This window comes from Apostichopus japonicus, chromosome 15, assembly GCF_037975245.1.
Source record: "Apostichopus japonicus isolate 1M-3 chromosome 15, ASM3797524v1, whole genome shotgun sequence".
Classification (NCBI taxonomy): domain Eukaryota; kingdom Metazoa; phylum Echinodermata; class Holothuroidea; order Aspidochirotida; family Stichopodidae; genus Apostichopus; species Apostichopus japonicus.
Window position 1 is genome coordinate 4,095,001 of NC_092575.1, and position 19,600 is coordinate 4,114,600.

Below are 19,600 nucleotides of genomic sequence, written 5' to 3' on the forward strand. Positions count from 1 at the left end.
ACATGCGCATGTGTGAGGTCCTGAAGACATAATTAAAGTGGTTTGTCTTGCCATCCTTGTTCAAATTTCATAGAAATGTATTCTTGTAGACCTAGCAAAATATTTAAACTGACACAGTCCCATTGGAAGTGTGTCACGGGCGGCATTAAAAGTCATTGGTGGTTTAACATGCTGGCGTATGACGACTTTTGGCCAAATTTGCGCTAAGCTCAATATACGAACTCGGATCTGGGCTGTGCCTAATTAGTTAGTTATTTAAGTTATTAATAATGGCGTATGGGGAAATGCACCATTTTGTGGTATGACTCCCAGGACGGCAAGTCGAGAAACTCACATGCAGTCGCGGCGGATAGCTTCCTTCGCCTTATTATGTCCGGGACATTTTGGAACATCGTTCCTATAGGCGAGGGGTGGGCAACCTACGGCCCGCGGGCCACATGCGGCCCGCCAGTGATTTTTTTGCGGCCCGTGAGATGTCTCAAGAAAAAGAAAAAAAATCAATATATTTTACATCATCGCAAAAAAACGAACTAGCTGCTTAGAATTTATCTGCACTAATGATGCTGTCAGATAGGTCTATTATCACCATTAATTATCAATTGGACTATATTGACAGTATGTTTTTGTGAATACAGATTAGTACACACACCTATTCTTTGAACGTCCTCGGAAGCAACGGTTTGAAATCAACAGCAGGTCGTTGGTTAGGTGCGGCCCTGTCAATCTTTTACTCCTCAAATCTGGCCCACTCATTCAAAAAGGTTGCCCACCCCTGCTATAGGCCTATATCTGAGTCCCTGGGGTCATTCCTTTACCGACTTGGTGCAATATAATGTGCTCATTTCGAAGTAAATTCATTCGCAGATTGGTAGTTGTCATGGGTTTGAACAAATGAGGGGTATTCTATCCTGAAACATAGGCAAAATGGGGCTGGGGTTCCACTTCGCCACATCATTTGTCACCTTGCACTGGGTTCTAATGTTAATGTCAATTGGAATCACTAATAAAAGAAATAATCCACCAAAAATGAAGGTCGCATGAACTTTATTGCAGATTTCCTGAGTGACGAATTTGTATTTTTCTCCCGAAATCACGCAAGTGCCATCTCCAGCGAAATGGCAGGTATTCAAATCTGAAATTTGAAAAGCTCATTGAAAGCTTAATTGCAAGGGGTATGAAAGAATCTCTGTATCTATTGGTTTTGAGACACGGAAGTCTCAACCTGCCACTGCCTCTGGACATCTGACTACTATGAAGTAGCTCATAGAGGGGGTGGGTATGGTCCTTCCATACCGCGACTAGTTTGGACTCGAGCCTGGCTGTGGTAAACTGAGTCAATGGAAGGCAAGGGTTCCCCGACTACTCTCTCCGCTTTCGTAATGATGCTGTTAATACGGTCTTTTTCATGTTTGTTGACATTCCCATCCCAGCAAATCAAGCAATAACGCCAAACCCCGCTTATAAGACATTTCAATGATGTCATGACGAACATCAAAATTCGACATCTTACGGAGGCAGTATAATCTAGAATTCAACTTTTTAACCAATATATCAATATGATCTCCCCATGCCAAGTGATCATTCAGCACTACCCCAAGATACGTATATGACGTAACACGATCAACTACACTTCCTTTGACAACAACAGGGGTTGGAGGATTAGTACTGCGACGTAAATCTATAATCATTCTTTGGTCTTAGCAACATTTAGATGGAGGAAGTTAAGATCACAGTAGTTCACAAAAGACTGAATTTGACGTAAGTAAGCTTCATCACCATTACCATTGACTAAGCCAATCATGGCAGTATCGTCAGCAAACTTGATGAGTAAGCACCCTTGTTCTGATGACCTGGCATCGTACGTGTAAAGTGTGAATAGGAACGGTGCTAGAACTGTTCCCTGGGGTGCCCCTGTATTTGAAAAAATAACATCGGAGAGGCACGAATGGCTGAGTTTCACCAACTGAGTTCTGTTAGTAAAATAGTTCAAAATCCAGTGAATAAAACCACCGGAAACGTCCATATTCATAAGTTTACTGACTAAAATATGTGGTTGGATAGTGTTGAATGCAGACGAAAAGTCGAAAAATGTCACACCGGCAAAATGTCCTCGGCAAGAATGTTCTAAATGAGAATATAGTTTTTGAAGGATCAAAAGAATGGCATCTTCACAACTTCGATCTGATTGGTATGCAAACTGGAAAGGATCTAAGAATGGAGTTACGAATTGTCTAAAACGTTCTAAAAATATACGTTCACAAACTTTCATTGGCACAGCAGTGAGGGCAACAGGACGTAAGTCATTCAAACATGATATTGCACTGGTTTTAGGTACTGGTATGATACATGGTTGCTCACATAATTTAGGTATAACACGGGTCGTGAAACATTGATTGAAAATATGCGTTAAAATGTTCGAAAGTTGTATTACACATTGTTTTAAGACCCGCGGGGAGAGCTTGTCTGGTCCGGCAGAGTAATGCATTATATAGGACCGATGTCACAGCTGGCCATGACATCAAATCTTACATAGGGCTAACGAGTGCCGCTTTTAAGCAAAGGCACAGTAACCACAGTATGTCCTTCCGCCATGAGCGTTATAAGAAAGAAACATAGCTTTCTAAACATATATGGGACCTGAAGCGCAGGGGTGATCCCTTTGTTATTGAGTGGAACGTACTTAAGCAATCAAATACACGCATGCGTAAGTCTGGAGAATGTAACCTTTGCATCGACGAGAAGCTCTGTATCCTCCTGTCTAAAAACCCGCATTTGCTCAATAAGAGATTCGAATTCATCCCAAAGTGTCGCCACAATAGCAGGGGCGTATCCAGGATTTTCTTATCCGGGGGGCGCTAATTACTATGTAAGCGGAGCGCCACCATCGGTTGGCGCGCAGCGTACAAGAAAATTTCTGGTTTTGATACCCCCCAGATCACCGGAAATGGCACTTCTCGGGCTTGAAAATGACCAACCATGCAGATGTACCGTACACTTTTTGCCTGAGAACCAAGTATTTCCCAATAGTTTTTCTCCCATCCATATCCATTTTGAAGATTGTCACCCGTCACAAATAATGTTCGACCTCATCGCATGTCCTGTGGATCATTGCTTTTGTAAGTGATTCTACGTCGCGGCCCACAATACCCGTCAGCCCCATTTTTCAAGGTTTTAAGCCCATTATTTGTTCAGAATTTGAAAATTCACATCTCTCGTGAATAAACTCACTTCAAAACATACCCATAATGTTGCTCAAAATTTCATCTATGGACAACCAATATAGAAAAACCTCCTTGAACCCCTAACAGACCGGTCAAACTTGCACAAGTAGAGGGAAGTATGATGAAGAATGTTGCTGAGGAAATTTTCGAAAATTCAGACACAGTTAATTTATTGGTCTAGAAATTTTCATACAACGGCTATTATAAAACTTCGTTGAAGGAAATAAAAAAATAGCAGATATTTCCGAAACCGAACACTACACACAAAGGGGTAGGAGGCGGGGGGGGGGGGGACGGGCTGCAGCCCCTAATTCGCCATTACTAATGTATTAGAGAGTTTTGACATAATTGAAGCTCAATGCTTTTTCTCCATCTACATAAGACATTTCGTTGTTTACACTAGCATCCCGCGGTATACTGCGCAACTTTCACGGACCGTACGGTACACGATGGCATGCGATGTAATAACCGATGCTTGTTTATATGATATTAACATTACAAAGATGAACGCGCGCTGAGCGAGCAAAAATTGTTGGTTATTTTTTCGGGCAAGTCGTTACAGCCCCCAAATAAAATTGGGCTTCTACGCCCATGATTACACACATAGACAGTTCTGAGGCTGGAAATTGTACTTCCCAGGCCTTGTAAGTTGCATCTAAGCATTTTCTATTTAGAAATTACTAGCGATATCATAAAAAAATATGCTCAAGGGGGGGGGCGGTCGCCCCCTTCCCGAAATGCGTCATGTTCCCTGACGACACGGTCGATTTCGAGACCAGCTACAGTTGGTTTCATAGCAAAATTCTACAATTAAGGCGTATATACACACACACGCGTTATGATAGACCATATATAGAATATATATAGAGATACATTAGTGAGAGAGGAAAAATGGAAACGTCAAAAATGGAGTTGTCGGTGTATGGGGTAGGGTGAGGCGCACGCCCCTTCCGAAATTCCTGTGTATATAATCGGGATCAGCGCTGTAATGATATCACTGTTCCTTTCTCTTCCCGGTGTCTTGGCGTTCTTCTTTTACTCCCTCCTTTTTTCCTTTTTCTCTCTTCCTTCTTTTCTTTTCCCTTCCTTCCTCTCCTCCTCCTCTTTTTTCCTCCTCTTTTTTCTTCTCTTTTTTTTCTCTCCTCTTTTTCTTACCCGGGGGGCGCGCGCCCCCAACGCCCCCCCTGGATACGCGCCTGAATAGGCTAAAACCAATGAACCGTGCACGTAAGAAATAGGGTTCGTGTGCTTCATAGGATAATACCCGCGCAGCGAGTATTTGTTCAGTGATTTTTACGTGACCCGCCCTGCGGGATCTAAAACGTCATGGCCAAAATACACTACTCAATCATTCCAATAATAAACAAAAACTCAAGTCAAGCGGGACAAAAAAGTAAATAGGCCCACCGATCTGCAGAGACAAACCCCCAACAACCCATTCAAACATTCAAAAAACCACAAAAGGACGACCAGCACGCAGCGAAACGAAACACCCCTCACCAGCACGCCAGCGTCCGAAAAGGCAGCCCCAGATAAACGGCGAAAATCGCCTTCAACCTTAAAGCGAATGTCACTCTCAACCGCCTTCAGGACTGCCTGCCATCTGGCAAATTTTCCCCTAAAAACTAGATCGCATCTATTCCTCCAAATATTTTCCCCCTTCAAAATAGCACAAACACAAGTAATACGATGCAACACAGCAACAGAACAAACTGGAGGATCTACCCCATTTAAAACTAAACCCTGTCATACCGACCATGAATGGTCTCCCGTTACACGGCCGGTCCAGGTCCGGAACCACTCCCACAAACAAAGCAACAATGCCAAAAAACATAAGCAGTGCTCTCTAAGCTGTCACAGGCGGTCCTTGGGCACAGACCATCACCCAATCGCCAATGATACCTTTTTAGATTGGTCACCAAGGCACCGTTGCAATTCTCCAGGCAAGATCACGGAGCCTGCAACCATTCAGCCTTGAATGCATCGAACGCCATACTTCGGCAGAATGACGTCCCTGTATAAAATTGCATTCAAGGCTCTATCCCGCAAGGAACTGTGAACGAGGGCCGGCCATGAAAGCAAATGACACGCCCTAATCTGCTTGAGGTACTACTATGCGGTCCTCTGTTGCTAAAGAGCGCCGGGACCCATCGACGCAAGTGCATCCCGGCCCAAAAACATACAAAATATGAAGAAAGCAACCCTGGGTCAGTTACCGCTACAAACAATTGCTTAAATAACAAAGAGCTCAATTTACTACCCAGATGAACCCCCCTAACCCCCCTTCTCCAATTTTCGGTACATTACCGCCCATTTGACAATTTCTGTACCACCTGACCAAATGAATGCAAATATCGCTCTCTCCAACCGCACCAGGAGGCGACGCGGAATTTGGTACACCGCGCCAAAGGATTCGAGCCTGCTCTCAAATACCTCAGCCCTCTCGTTCCAGGTGACATCACAAGGTGCATCGTAGCCGAACCATATACCATTAATTTTGATATTCTGATCCGACCACGATGCACCGAATGGAGTGACTGTATCTCCAGCTACCAAGGCGAAACCCCTTTGTGTTGTTCGGATTCAACTTCGGATGTAGCTCTCTCGAAGATAGATAAATCCTGCGAGAGGGCACGAAAGGAGCCCAGACTCGAAACAACACACGTCACGTCATCTGCATATTGAACGCATTTCACTTTGGCACCCCCTGGCACAACGAATGAAACAAGTCTCGAGTCCCTTTCCAAAAGACGGGAGAGGGACTCGCTAAACAAAACATAAAGTAATGGAGACAGAGGGCACAGAACTATGCGACTTTGATTGACCCTCACTCTTTGTCATAAAGTCATAAGAGGAGGGACAAGCGCGAAAGACATATCCCTACTTCCCACAGAGTGAGCACGCAACCTCGTTTGGGCAAGCAGTGTTATTATGCCTAAGATGAGGGCAGCGCCCACACTTTTTGTTTGGGCATCCCTTGGCTTCGTGCCCGGTTACCCCACACCTGAAGCATTTACCGGGCTGACCGGGATAAGGCACGTGAGCTTTATGCCCGGCAATAAAACAGGAAGGAGGGAAATTCCTGCTTCAGGTCGATCCGAACCTGTCGGTGCCCGTTCAACACCCCTGGGGCCTGTGCGTAGGAGCACAGTTTGGTAGCCTTAACAGCCCAAAACCGACCTAAAACAGTTGCGGCAATTTCCTGACGCACCTCTAGTCCTACGTGGATGAAAGTTACCCATACGGAACGCTCGTATGGAGTAACTGTCAAACCGTCGATATTACTCAGCAACATGACACCCTTCTGCCGGGCCACGTCACTGGTAAACCGTAAGTCATACGTGTTACGACCATGGAGAGCCTGTAAAGCATCAAACCTCTCCAGGAACCGCAGCATTCTTACTTTTTAAATGCTAAAAACTTGCACCAGTGGAACCGCTTATTCACCGGTAAGAGTCAACTTAACGATACGGCTATCACAGCGCGAAGTTGTGATACCGCAAAGTAGCTAGGCCACGGAAGTGCAACAGACAAACCAAAACAAATGACAGTAAAGTAAGAATGATATGTTATATAGTAAAAATACAACGCCTGTACCACGCACGCACCTACTAACACAAATTACTACGCCCGCCTGGCGGGAAGCACAGTACAGTATACTATAGATATAAATATATATATATCACAAAGCTGTAGTGTATTAAGAGCGAGACACTTCTGCACTTCACGAAAGCCAACTACCAACTCTTATTTTTTCAGTTGTATTTGTTCAGATTTTGTATTTGTATTTGTTCAGTATTTGTTGTACTTTCCAAGGCATATACTTATATGTAGGCTATAAGAGCATATTCCTGAATCTTTATCATGATATAGACATACATATATATATATATATATATATATATATATATATATGTATGTATATCCTCTATATTCCGCGATATATATAGCGATTCAATATATTCCGCTCTGTCCACTGGACATAGAGCACTCTGCGCCAAGATAGACGCCAACCAACCAACTCTCTCTCTCTCTCTCTCCACCTCTCTCTCTCTCTATATATATATATATGTACATATATAAATATATCTATCTATATATTGTAAATTAATAAAGATTTCTTTATTCCGTATTCCTGTAATCCAGAGATTATTCAACGCAGATGTAATGAATCGATTCGTGGTTTATTTTCTGTGATATCTGGTAACTATTTGGTAATCTGGTAACTAAACAAAATAAAAACGTTTGTAATGTAACAACCAGGAAATCGATTAATGAATAAGTCAAGTATTGAAGAATAAATACATAAATCCAATCATAGAGAATAAATAATCATGTATGCAACAAATATACAACGTTATATCAATAAAAACACAACTTTCATAAAATCTTTTGTTTAACACTGGAAAATACTTCTTGCTTCAATACGTTCTTGAAATCTACTGAACTCATATACCGATACATGACCGTTAGGACAAAACCAACGAAAACAACTAATTTCAAACATATACTCACGCACGCACACTCGCACAAACACGCACACGCGCAGTAGCACTGCAACTTTACATGACGCACACTTCGTAACAATACACAAACAACACATCGTGTGAGCGCGTTTACGTATATATATATATATATATATATATATATATATATATATATATATATATATATATATATATATATAAAATAATAATAATAATATAACTAATAATAATAACATTAATAATAATGATAATAATAATACTAAAAAAAAATAATAATATATGTGTGTACGCTCTCATTGACAGTTAAACATACCGATTAACATGCACTGAGGTCCAATAGTACAGTTTTATTCCTACCTTCACCTGATGAGTCCCAAGAGGACGAAACCGGCCATGAGGTCGAATTTGTCTGGTGAGTGCATAGTCTTTAATAATTTGTATATGTGTATAACCTGCGATATCAGTGCCTTATGGTGTAGTGAAGACTATAATTACTCCAGTTTTACAAATTTTGTAAACACAGTTCTTGTTAAATATGTTCAGTCGTGTGACCGTGAAGTACTTCCCAACTGTCATGATAGGCCTATATGTTTGAACTCCACGTGGATGAAAACCCGGCAGGACAATGAAGTGATTGCTTAAAGGCATTGAAGACTCGCCCCGAAAGTGAAGGTTTTTTCTTGTCTCTACAAAATGCAGACAGTAATGAAACGTGAAGCCTAGTTATCTTTTATCTAGACCTGAGATGTCCATCGCTGCTATATGCACTTTGTTGTGGGTATTGACCGTAGCTGTATGTATTGACTGTACACTAGTGTCTAATTACCGATGGTAGCAAGCTCTGTGTATTTTCTGGGATAGATGGTCATTGTGTCTAACATTTCTGTTACAACTCATTCGAAACTAGGTCAGATTACAGGCACGAGACGTTTCTTGTGCGCGAATCTTCACACCATTTAAGTTGTTTACAACCCATGAGACTATGTTATTTTCTTGATTGTAAATATTATTTATCTGAAACTAATTTGTGATTTTTTTTCAAGGAAGTTTGATTTTCCTATGAAGAATATGAGTTGCCTTCTATCAAATAACACGTTCAATTTGTTTGAGGTGTATGTACTACTTGTTATTCATTTTGTGTTTTAAATCTGCAACTGTTTATAAAATCACCAAGAACAAAATGCATACATTACTATGAAGATACAACTCTTTGAGACTGCACAAATCGACGCCATAGGTAAAATGTCTAGTAAAATAATTTACAGGCGTATAGTCCATAAACAAGTATTACACGGTTTCCTAGCAGAATTTTCAGCTATTTTAACCTTTTTTTATGCAGAAAAAGCTGAACCACAGAGGTATGGGACAAACTTCTCAAAGTGTTTAACGGTATCACGCCTTCCTCCTACAACTGAGACTCACCTCAGCAAATCAACTTTAGAAATTGCAACTATAGTCAAGATACCGTAAGTTCTGTTTGAGGCATATTTCCAAACAATGTCAAAAATTGGTCAGAAATAATTCCAAACCATCACTTGTGGCATGGAAGAGATAAATTTGATATTCCAAAGATTATTAATCATTGCTCATGATCAGGCTCATCCTTACGTCGCATTATCGTATTGAAAGATCCATAATCTGATGCTGGATGAGTACTGTTTAATCAAAGTTCCCGTTTCCTTTCTTTTCTAGTTTTATTTTCTATAATCATCACTTCAGGTTATCTCCAGTCGTGACGTTGTACCTGAACGTGTTAGTAATCATCAGTCTGGTTGGTAAGATGTTTCTTAAATGTTTGTATCATCTTTTATATCGTTTCAATGACAGCACCAAGTTCATGTTGTATAAAAGAACTGGTTAAGGTCAGGGCTGAAGCTTTATGGAAGGGCCAGAGGAAAATGCAGGGTTTTATAGGAGATAGTGCTGCCCTGGGATAATGGGAGCTGACTCCCATGTAGTTGGGAGTAAAGAGGTCATCTCTCATGGAAACTAAGTGGTTTCAAACGGTGCGTTGTGAGGCTTGTTTAGATTGTCAATAAAGTTAGTGTATAAGTTTTAAGGCCAAATAATGCTATCAAAAATCAATATATTCCAACTGATTTAGGAAGGGGTATGAACCTTTATGGAAGAACTAGTGTCCAATAGGGATGTTAAACTGGGGTCATAGAAGCCGGTTTATGTTGATGGGTATGGGGTGCTCACAAGATAAAGTTAGACGTCAAAATATTGCAATCCAATGCATATTTAGACTACAAAGTAGGTCTAATAATTATAGCTCTAAACACAAGGTTGTGCCAATAAATACATTGTTTGAACTCGACAAAAGTAGCGGGGTTGGGGCCTTGGGAGGGGATTGGGCCAGGGGAGGGGGGAGGGGACAGTCCACAACTGCTATGGTAGTTTAATTCTCGGCTGAATGTCATTTATATTTGTTATACCTGTTTCGATTACTGCAACACGTCGATTTTACATATCCATATCACATGATAACTGGTCAAACTAAGTATCTGCGTATAAGTTTGTCGGTTGCACTGCACGACTGAAATAAACATTAAGTAATCGGATATATAGAGGTTTTAAGATTTTCAATTCCCACCAAATTTGGAAAAGGTACATAATTCAAGATAACCTGTGCTAATTTACTTGAATGTACGAACTTCAAGATCAAAAGTATTATCTGAAGATATAATAGGAAGTGGCTTGGGCGTTTATTAAAATGAAGCGTGTTTACTTTTACCCACAGGATGTGTTTGTGCGACTTGTCAGTCCCCTCAATATGTTGAAATAGGAGGAAGTGCAGTATTAAAATGTGACTTTGATGTGAACACCTACAACGTTTACTGGTACAAGAATGCATCTGATAGCATTCCTTTAATCAGATTTGAAAAAGGGAACGTCCCACCAATTTCGGGCTCTGGCTTTGTTGATGCAAGCTACACTATCGGCAACAAAGGTTCTCTGATTATTTTTGATGTTACAAAGAGTGAGGAGGGTACTTACAAAGTGCTGTCTTACAACAAGAATTCCGGCATATCAGAAACACACCTGGTTGTTGTATATGCACACGGTAAGATAAACTATTTGTCAGAGGGGTAGGTCTATGACCAAAGTTAGCACCTCAGTATTTCATAATTCTCCACATTATTTCACTAATCACGAACATGTCACCTTGTGATTCTTCCGTCAGTATGCATGTTCGAAGTCTTTTTGTGAATTTTACAATGACGTGGAGAGTGCAAATTTTTCTTTCAAGTTCGTTTTTTGTATTGCCAGACTACACGATGTTGCGGAATGATTCTTCTTTATAGGAAAAATGACAAAAGTAACAATTAGTTTTGCACAAAAGAAAAGGAACAAGAACACAAATTATGAGTACATAAAAAATAATATTAACGTCGTAAAACGAAACCCTTACTTATGATATACTTTGTTAATAATCAATATTCACTCTTTAAATACAGCTACTTGTGAAGAAGAGTTTCCATTGATAAACTATTGTAAGGGCCAAAACACTTGTTTGGTAGATTTTGATAGTTTTCAACGTTTGAGTTGTTCCTTTGGATGTACAGAACCAGCTGTGGAACTGAGATGGTACATTAAGCACGAAGGCTACAAAGAGACAATAGTAGTCAATGACACAGAGGAATCTGATGGAACATTAACCATCCATATTTCAAGTACTGAAATTAATAAATACATAAGAGAACCTCTAACTCAGCTTGTCTGCGAAGCAAGAGGACCCGCCATAGGTACACGTGTCTTACAATCTAGCATATTCATTGATAACTCTGATGGCTGGCAGTCTAATGGCGGCACCACTAAATACTACCAAATAAACAGTCGAGCTATACTATCGTGCGGGGAGAATACGGAACCTTCTACCTTTATCTGGGAAAAAATAACTGGGAACAAGACAGAGGTTTTTCTGTTTCATGACGGTGAAAGACAACATTTACTTATTGAAAACTCACAGTGGTATGCTACTGAAAGAAGTACTCTAGTTGTGAAACAAGTAGATATAACATCTGAAGGAATATACAGATGTAAATTCTATGATGGAGAGAACTATGGTACTTATGAAATTACATTGATCGTATTAGGTAAGCGGAATTTAATTACATGGGCATATGTAGCAGTTGATGAATATTATTGCGTTGATGAGTTGAAGAGGTTTTTAGAGTATGTAGGTATAGGGAAATGGCATCAACATGAAGTTATAATATTCTGGCAAGAAGTTTAATTTCAAGGATCGAATAAGGAATTATACCCATGATTAGTTGCTACATATATCAACATGTCAGTAGAACACTACCATCAACTAATCGTTTTTACATTTCCTGTTATTATTCAATCGACTTTGGTCTTGCTTTCTTCTATCGGTAAAGCTTAGAGCATAGGCTTATACCGGTCGTTCAATCAATTCAGAATACAGGCTAAGGAAAATGGTATGGAGGTAGCTAATGTCATACTTCTTCTTTTGTGTTTATCTTCGTTTATTAGTGAGAGGTCTGTTCACAAGTGCGATCCTAGCAGGGTTTTCCAATTGAGTTGTAAAAATGATTAAAAATGCCGTTCTCCAAAAAGCAGTTGAATATAGGAAGAGGGAGGTGTATTCAAAATACTTATTTAAAAACATTTGTATTATGGAGACCACTTTGAGGAAAATATGTCTATAGTTTGTGCCCCACTCTGATATGATGTCTATTGAGTGCCAAAGAATTTAGCTTTCAAAAATCTATATCTTTGACTTAGACAAATATCGTTTGAAGAATCCTGAAATAAAAAGTACTTCCATACATTTTATAAATCAATGAAAATTTGTTGTTTTCTTACAGTTTCTCCATCGCCACCTTTCCTACTGGTCGACGGATGTCCACAAAATACACAACCTTGTATTGTTAACATTAACAAGAATATTGCATACTTCAACTTAACATGTAATGTTTACGAGGTCTATCCGCAACTTACGTTACACATTGAAAACAATTTCCCACAAGGATTGGAACTTCGGAGCCATACATACTCTACCGATGGAAGAAACAATAGATACTCTGTCCGTGCGTCTGTTGTGTTTCAGTTATCTGAGTCTTTCAGCTGTAATGAGGACATATTCACTACATGTCGTGCTTTGGGTGTAGGGGCTTCTGCGATGAATTATCCGGAAAAGAAAATCAGAATATACTGCGGTAAGAAGCTGAAAATAAATTTAAGCCTGTTTCTGTGAGTCGATTTTATTGATACTTCAGGCAAATGTACTACACACTATATATACATGCAAGTATATCAATGGTTGTTCGTAACAAGGTTATTTTAATTTCTTTTGCAGAAAGGAACTCAGTGGACACAGGCACAGATTCAGCGGGTTCCTTCTGTACAGGGAGTTTCATAACAGTAGTTTTGGTTTTCTTAGCTTCTTTCTTTTGCGTTATCGTTAACTGTTGACTAAACTACTATCTGAATCCTTAAAATAATTGTGTCAAACTTATAACATGCATGGAAGCATGGAAATTCTGTCTCCCTCAGAAATAAAACTGTAGTACTCCAAATATTTTGAGTAAATTAAGACTTACTAAAATTTAGATTATCTGTGTAAGACTGTATGCTCTTTCATAGTGCATTATCTCCATTTCATAGAGGTTTACATTCCTTAGATTGTGTCACTGCACTTAATGCACACATTTCAATGGAAAAGTGTACATTACTGGTCTGTGCACACTAAGTCAAAAAGGGAGGGTAAACTCTGACTGGGCTACATGCTCTATCTGGGTTGCTAAACAACCCCGGAGTCCTAGCTGGAAAAAAAGGCTGAAAAAGGCTGAGGGTTAGAGTTTGAGGCCTGTATGTGGACAAATGAGATAGGTGAACTGTCACTCTGCAGAGAGCCAGATAGGAAAGACAGTGTATATATGGTAGGAGTAGAGTACAGAAGGAAGTTGAAAGTATTGATATACCAAGAAAAGTTAATGTAGATTTGTAAAAAAATAACATATTGATGTCAGGATATTGGCAAAGGATTCTCTAGTGAACTGAACAGATGGAATTAAGGTAGGAAGGTTTGGATCAGATGAAAACAGCCAATTACAGTGTGTTGTTGTAAATACTATTAAACAAATTGCCGCTTTCGTTGTTTAACTTTTCGAAACGTTGCTTTGGCCAGTCATTTAAATCGGTTTCCAAAACGCAAATCAATCTCGAAAACCCTCTTCATATCTTAAATATGATACATATACGCCGGTGTTTAGAAATCCTAGTGTCTGTATACGCATATGAAACTTACGGGATTAATAGTAAAGGAACATTTCATAAGCATGCATGATAGTATAATCCTACGTTTACTTATGTGACATAACGTTCTGCAAAAATATGCCGGTTGGATTGTTTACTTGTGTTAATTTGTATGTGTTTTAGATCCTCCTGCAAGCAGGAACTCGCAAAGAAGCCTCATTTGCTTTATCAAAGCCGCAAGCTGACCGAAGTCAGTCGTTTACATCCATATTTAACGTCCATGATTATGAATTGTCAATTGTCAACAACTCTGTAACTGGACGACATACATTAATCTTTGAGTGACTCGAACCGGGGACCTTATGATTGAAAGGCACCGGCGTTAACCATTGAGCTAACACTCCTACTTTGAGAATCCTCCATGGTCAATCCGAGGGACAACAAAATCAAAACGATAAATTTGAGAAGGAAGGTTGCAAATATTGTAACTTTATAATTGTATAATTTACTAAAACTTACTAGGTTATGGGAAAGTTGTCTTCTGCTTTAGTCTTTGTCGGATTTTAGCTCGGCTGAACTTGCTTTCAGCTATTCTGCCAAAGTTCCGACTGTCACTTTTTGCCACCTTGTTTGAATGACTGACGTTTCGTCATTTTCATTCGATTTGGCTGAAATTTCGTCAACGGTTTGTGTGAGTTTAGTTTGCATGCATGCAATCATAATTAATAAATTTCAAGGTCATTTGAGGTCACAAGAGGTCATTTTCTGAAAACGTAAAACCTGTCACTCCTATAAAGTGTTTGTTCAAATCTGCTGAAATGTGGATATTTCGTGTGAATTATGGTGAACCAAAGTTGTTCAGGAAAAAAATATTGTTGTCATGTGAGGGTCCAAAACAGGGCCTTCTGTCGAGTTTTCAGTATCATAAAGTGTAGGCCACAGATCCTATGAAATGATCACGAAATTTCTTTTTCAAGTTTTTAGTATTCATGACCAGTATGCGTTTTGGTGTGTCACCGGATTTCAGGACATGTAGCGGCGCAATTCAAGGAAATTCATTTTTGCAAGTCATTTGACGTCAACTGAATCGAATGTGAAAACGTTTTGACCACCATAGCTAAGGAATTGTAACATTGACAAGTTTCCTATCATAAGAAAGTGTCATTTTGAGTATAAATGTATTACCTTTTGAGAAGGTAAAAATTCATCAAGGGTCAACAGTATTTGCAGAGCTGATATAAACAGAAAAATTTCATGATATCTTAATTACAAGGATAACATTGGCTCATACCCTGTTACGATGAAGTTATCCATTAAATCTCAATAGAGTTGTGCATTCTGGTTTACGAATGGCAGCTCTGCAATTTAAGTATCTAAGAACACAACTTAGCAGTAAGTTAGCCTTTTGACTTTGCAAATTTATTCAAACTTTTGTCATTGTTTATTTCAATAAAACAAAACCATTTATCTCTTTTTTTTTTCAAAAACAAATGCTTACAACTTTCTAACATTGTAAAAAGCTATGCCTGCTACACTCAGCAAAGTGTTTACACAGGTTAAGAAAAATTTTACTCTATTTTCATGTCAACTTAAGAACACTAAAATATTTAAGTCAAATTTACTTAACTGCTGTTTTGTAACGTTTTACATGATCAGCATGTAACGCAACTACAAAACTATGATGTAAAATTTTGCAAGCGATTTCTACATAGCACCCGTTCAGTGAGCGTTTTACACATGTTTTAGGTTAATTATTAAAAGCAGCTTGATGCATTTTTTTTTATTAAATTGATCACAACAGAAAGGCACATTTAAGAGACAGCAAGAAAGAATGACAACACAAATAATTCAGAATATTTGATGAATTCAACCTTTTATTTCAACACCTAAGAGGGTATCCTGTGCATCTACAATCATGCGTGAATCAGTAGTGAACTACAGTTATGATATTTTAATTTTTGTGTCCAGTTATGGATGAAAGTTTGCATCAGATACATTAGGCGGCCGTAACCACATTGATATCATACTTTCAAACGGTTAACATTTTTCAGCAATTTATATCCCACTTTTACCTATAATAAAAAAAAACACTACAAGAACAAAAACATGACCAAAAGGTACTATCTCTTAAAGGTGCATGCTTACGAAAATTTGAAATGATTTACTCTTTTAGTTTTTGAGTTGCATGTACAAAAGCATTTGGTCGGCTTAGGAATTTTCACCCAACTCCCTGAACATGTAAAGATATTTGAAAGTTCCCAAAGATTAACATAACCAACTGTCTGCTTGAACAATTTGTCAATGATGCAACTCTACCCGCACCATTAGCTAAAATTTCTTGCGTACATGCGTAAAATGATCTGTTCATAGTTACAATAACATATCAATCCACGTTCCAAGATGTCATGTGAGCTTTGCAACTTAAACATGCTGGTATTAGACCTTTGACATGTCGATCATGATTGTACTGAAATATTCTAAAGCATTCATTCAAACAATGCAGTCAGGCTACTACATCATGCGAGCACTTCAGCTATTTTGATATTTACATATATTAACCAAAAGAACAGTTTGATTTTACCAAAGTTCAATTTCTAGCAATCTTGTGCATAATCAGCTTCAGCGACCGTAACATCCTTAAAACTTGACCTTCTATCTCAAGTATTCTGGAGTACACTGTGCCATATATCAATAAAGTAACAACTATTACGGCAAATGATCAAGGTTTCGTGCTTTTATATATATATATATATATATATATATATATATATATATATATATATATTTATATATTTGACATAATAGATTATTTTCTCGTAGAGGAGAAAAAAAGGTAACGTAACAACCACTGTATCAAGTTTATTTTCTTAATTTCCGTAATATCAAGATAGGGAGAGGGTATTGGAAATTTAACAATTCTCTACTTGATGATGACCAATTTGTTTGTATGATTACAGCTACAATTAGGGATACCATAAATCAGTACGCCTGTTTGATCTATAATAGAGAGAATATTCATTCCATTTCTAAAAGAGATATTCATTTTGTAATAAATAATCAATTATTGTTTGAAATGATTTTATTAACCTTCGTGGGAAATGTATTTCTTACGCCTCGTACAAGAAAAAAAATTAATAATGAGAGAGAAACATTTCTGTTAGGCGAGATTAATAGGCTGGAAGATATTAATAATGTAATAATGAGGGATGAACTGGAGAAACTTAAAAACGAATTGGAAACAAATTAGACAGAAAAAGATGGCGGGCTTTAGAATTCGTTCAAGGGTTCAATGGATTGAGGAGGGCGAAAAACCCTGGAAGTATTTTCTTAATCTGGAAGCACGTAATGCGTCAACAAAATTAATTACCCATCTAACTAGCAAGGAAACTATTGATATTTATACACAAAATGAAATTCAAAATGAAGTGTTAATGTTTTACAGCAATTTATATGATTCACATGAAAATGATTTACATGATGTTGACTTGGAAACGGTGCTATTGGGTGATTATTGGGTTTTCACTACTTCAGAATCGGAGTCACTAGAAGGTCCATTACAGTATGAGGAAGTTTATAATGCGTTAAAGAAAATGAAAAATGATAAGTCTCCTGAAACAGATGGTTTTACTGTAGAGTTTTATAGGTATTTTTGGTTGGACTTAGGCCATTTCTTGATAAGATCTCTTAATTATGGTTATGAGAATTCTTTATTATCTATTACACAACGACTGGGGGTAATTTCAATCATACCAAAGGGTGATAAGCATAGGAATTTGTTGAGTAACTGGAGACCTATAACTCTACTTAATGTTTCTTATAAAATTGCGTCAACTTGCTTTACTAATCGAATTAACTCTGTTCTTTCTCAGCTTATTTCGTATGAACAAAATGATTTTATGAAAGGTAGATATATAGGTGATTGTATCCGTACTATTTATGATACAATGTTTAATCTTGAAAAAGTGCATCATCCAGGACTTTTATTTGCAATTGACTTTGAAAAAGCTTTTGATTCGGTGTCTTTTAGTATTATTGAAAAAGCGTTACATTTATTTAATTTTGGTTCTTCTATGTAAAGGTGGTTCCGTACATTCTATAATAAAATGACTTCAACGGTTTTGGTATATGGTACATTTTGCAATTATTTTCCAATCGAAAGAGGATGTAGACAGGGTGACCCGCTGTCACCCTGTCTCTTTAACCTTGATGCTCAGCTTTTGAATATTTATATTAATAACGATGAATCTATTCGTGGTCTTGACTTTGGGGGTTATGAATATAAAATGACTCAGTATGCGGATGATTCAACGTTTTTAATTGATGGTACTATGAGTTCCTTTTAAAATCTTCTAAATGGACTTGATTGTTTTGGTAGTTTTTCTGGCTTAACAATGAATTTGGATAAATCTATTTTGGTTGGAATTGGTAGTTTGAATGGGTCTTCTGATCTTTTTTGTAAAGAGAGGAACATATTTTTGGAACCAGGGAGAAGATTTCACTATACTTGGAATTATTTTTAATACTGATCTGGATAGAATGATTTCAGTAAATTACGCAAAAGCAGAAAATAAAATTAGGCGTCTGATAAACATTTGGTGAAAGCGTAATCTAACTACGCTGGGTCGTGTAACGGTTTTTAAATCAATTATCTTACCTCATTTGAATTATTTGTTTAACATTACCTAATCCGTCGAATGACCTCTTGAAAGATTTGAATTCTTTATTTTTCAAGTTTATTTGGGAGAATAAACCTGATCGAGTTAGTAGACAACAGGTTATTCATGATTATGCAGAGGGTGGTTTTAGAATGACTGATATTTTTAGTCACACTGTGGCTTTGAAAGTTACTTGTTTTTGTCGCCTGTTTGACAATAATACTGGGAAAAATTGTCTTGGTGCTTGGTATCTTAGTAAATATGGTTTTACTTTTACAGATGTTATTATGAATGGTGATTTTTTTTATAAAACAGTATAGCATTGCATTTGATAATATTTTTTGGAAAGACGTTTTTAACTCATTCCATTATTATATGGTAAACTATAATTATGCTTTTAGCGATGATCATCATTTAATTCTATATCAGCCTATTTGGAACAATAGTTCAATAAAGGTTGACGGTAAGCCGGTTTAATATCGGCACTGGTTTAATAGTGGAATCCATAAAATTAATGATTTAATATCAGAAGATGGTACATTTCTTAGTTATAATCAATTTATCAATATTTATAATGTGCGTTCAAATTTTTTAGAATATTATGGATTGATAAATGCTATAAAATCTTCTTGGAATAAGTTTTTTGGAATGCTTGATTACAGTTTACCAAGACCTGTCATCAATTTTTATTGGCTATTGATATCTAAACAAAAATGTATTTGTAGATATGTTTTTAATAATTTGTTACATTCATCAGTTGTTAGGAATAAGGCTTTATCAAAATGGTGTGAGAAATTGAATATTATGATTAAGGATAAAGATTGGTCATTATATTTTCTCATTCCATTTAAATTTTTCAATGATGTTAATGTAAGATAGTTTCAATATAGAATTATTCACCGGCTTATTCCTTGCAATTATTATCTGCGCATTATTCATGTAGATTCTGATCAATGTGATTTTGTCATAATACTGTTGAGACAATTGAACATTTATTTTTTTACTGTCCTTT

At 37.7% G+C, this 19,600-nt stretch overlaps 1 protein-coding gene across 4 annotated transcripts in view; it reads left to right on the top strand.

Annotated features, from left to right (window-relative positions):
* The window catches only part of LOC139980656 (uncharacterized), a 23,983-nt gene extending 5,090 nt beyond the window's left edge, over positions 1–18,893 (top strand). For 3 of the 4 annotated variants that reach the window (XM_071992464.1, XM_071992466.1, XM_071992465.1), the window contains 7 exons: positions 8,012–8,120; positions 9,048–9,174; positions 9,401–9,483; positions 10,452–10,775; positions 11,170–11,808; positions 12,544–12,894; positions 13,035–18,893. In XM_071992464.1, the coding sequence (XP_071848565.1) occupies positions 8,075–8,120; positions 9,048–9,174; positions 9,401–9,483; positions 10,452–10,775; positions 11,170–11,808; positions 12,544–12,894; positions 13,035–13,150 (1,686 nt within the window). In that variant the 5' untranslated portion in view covers positions 8,012–8,074 and the 3' untranslated portion in view covers positions 13,151–18,893. The remainder of the gene's footprint in view (positions 1–8,011; positions 8,121–9,047; positions 9,175–9,400; positions 9,484–10,451; positions 10,776–11,169; positions 11,809–12,543; positions 12,895–13,034) is intronic. The other variant, XM_071992467.1, reaches the window with a different exon arrangement.
* Positions 18,894–19,600: the final 707 nt, after the last annotated feature.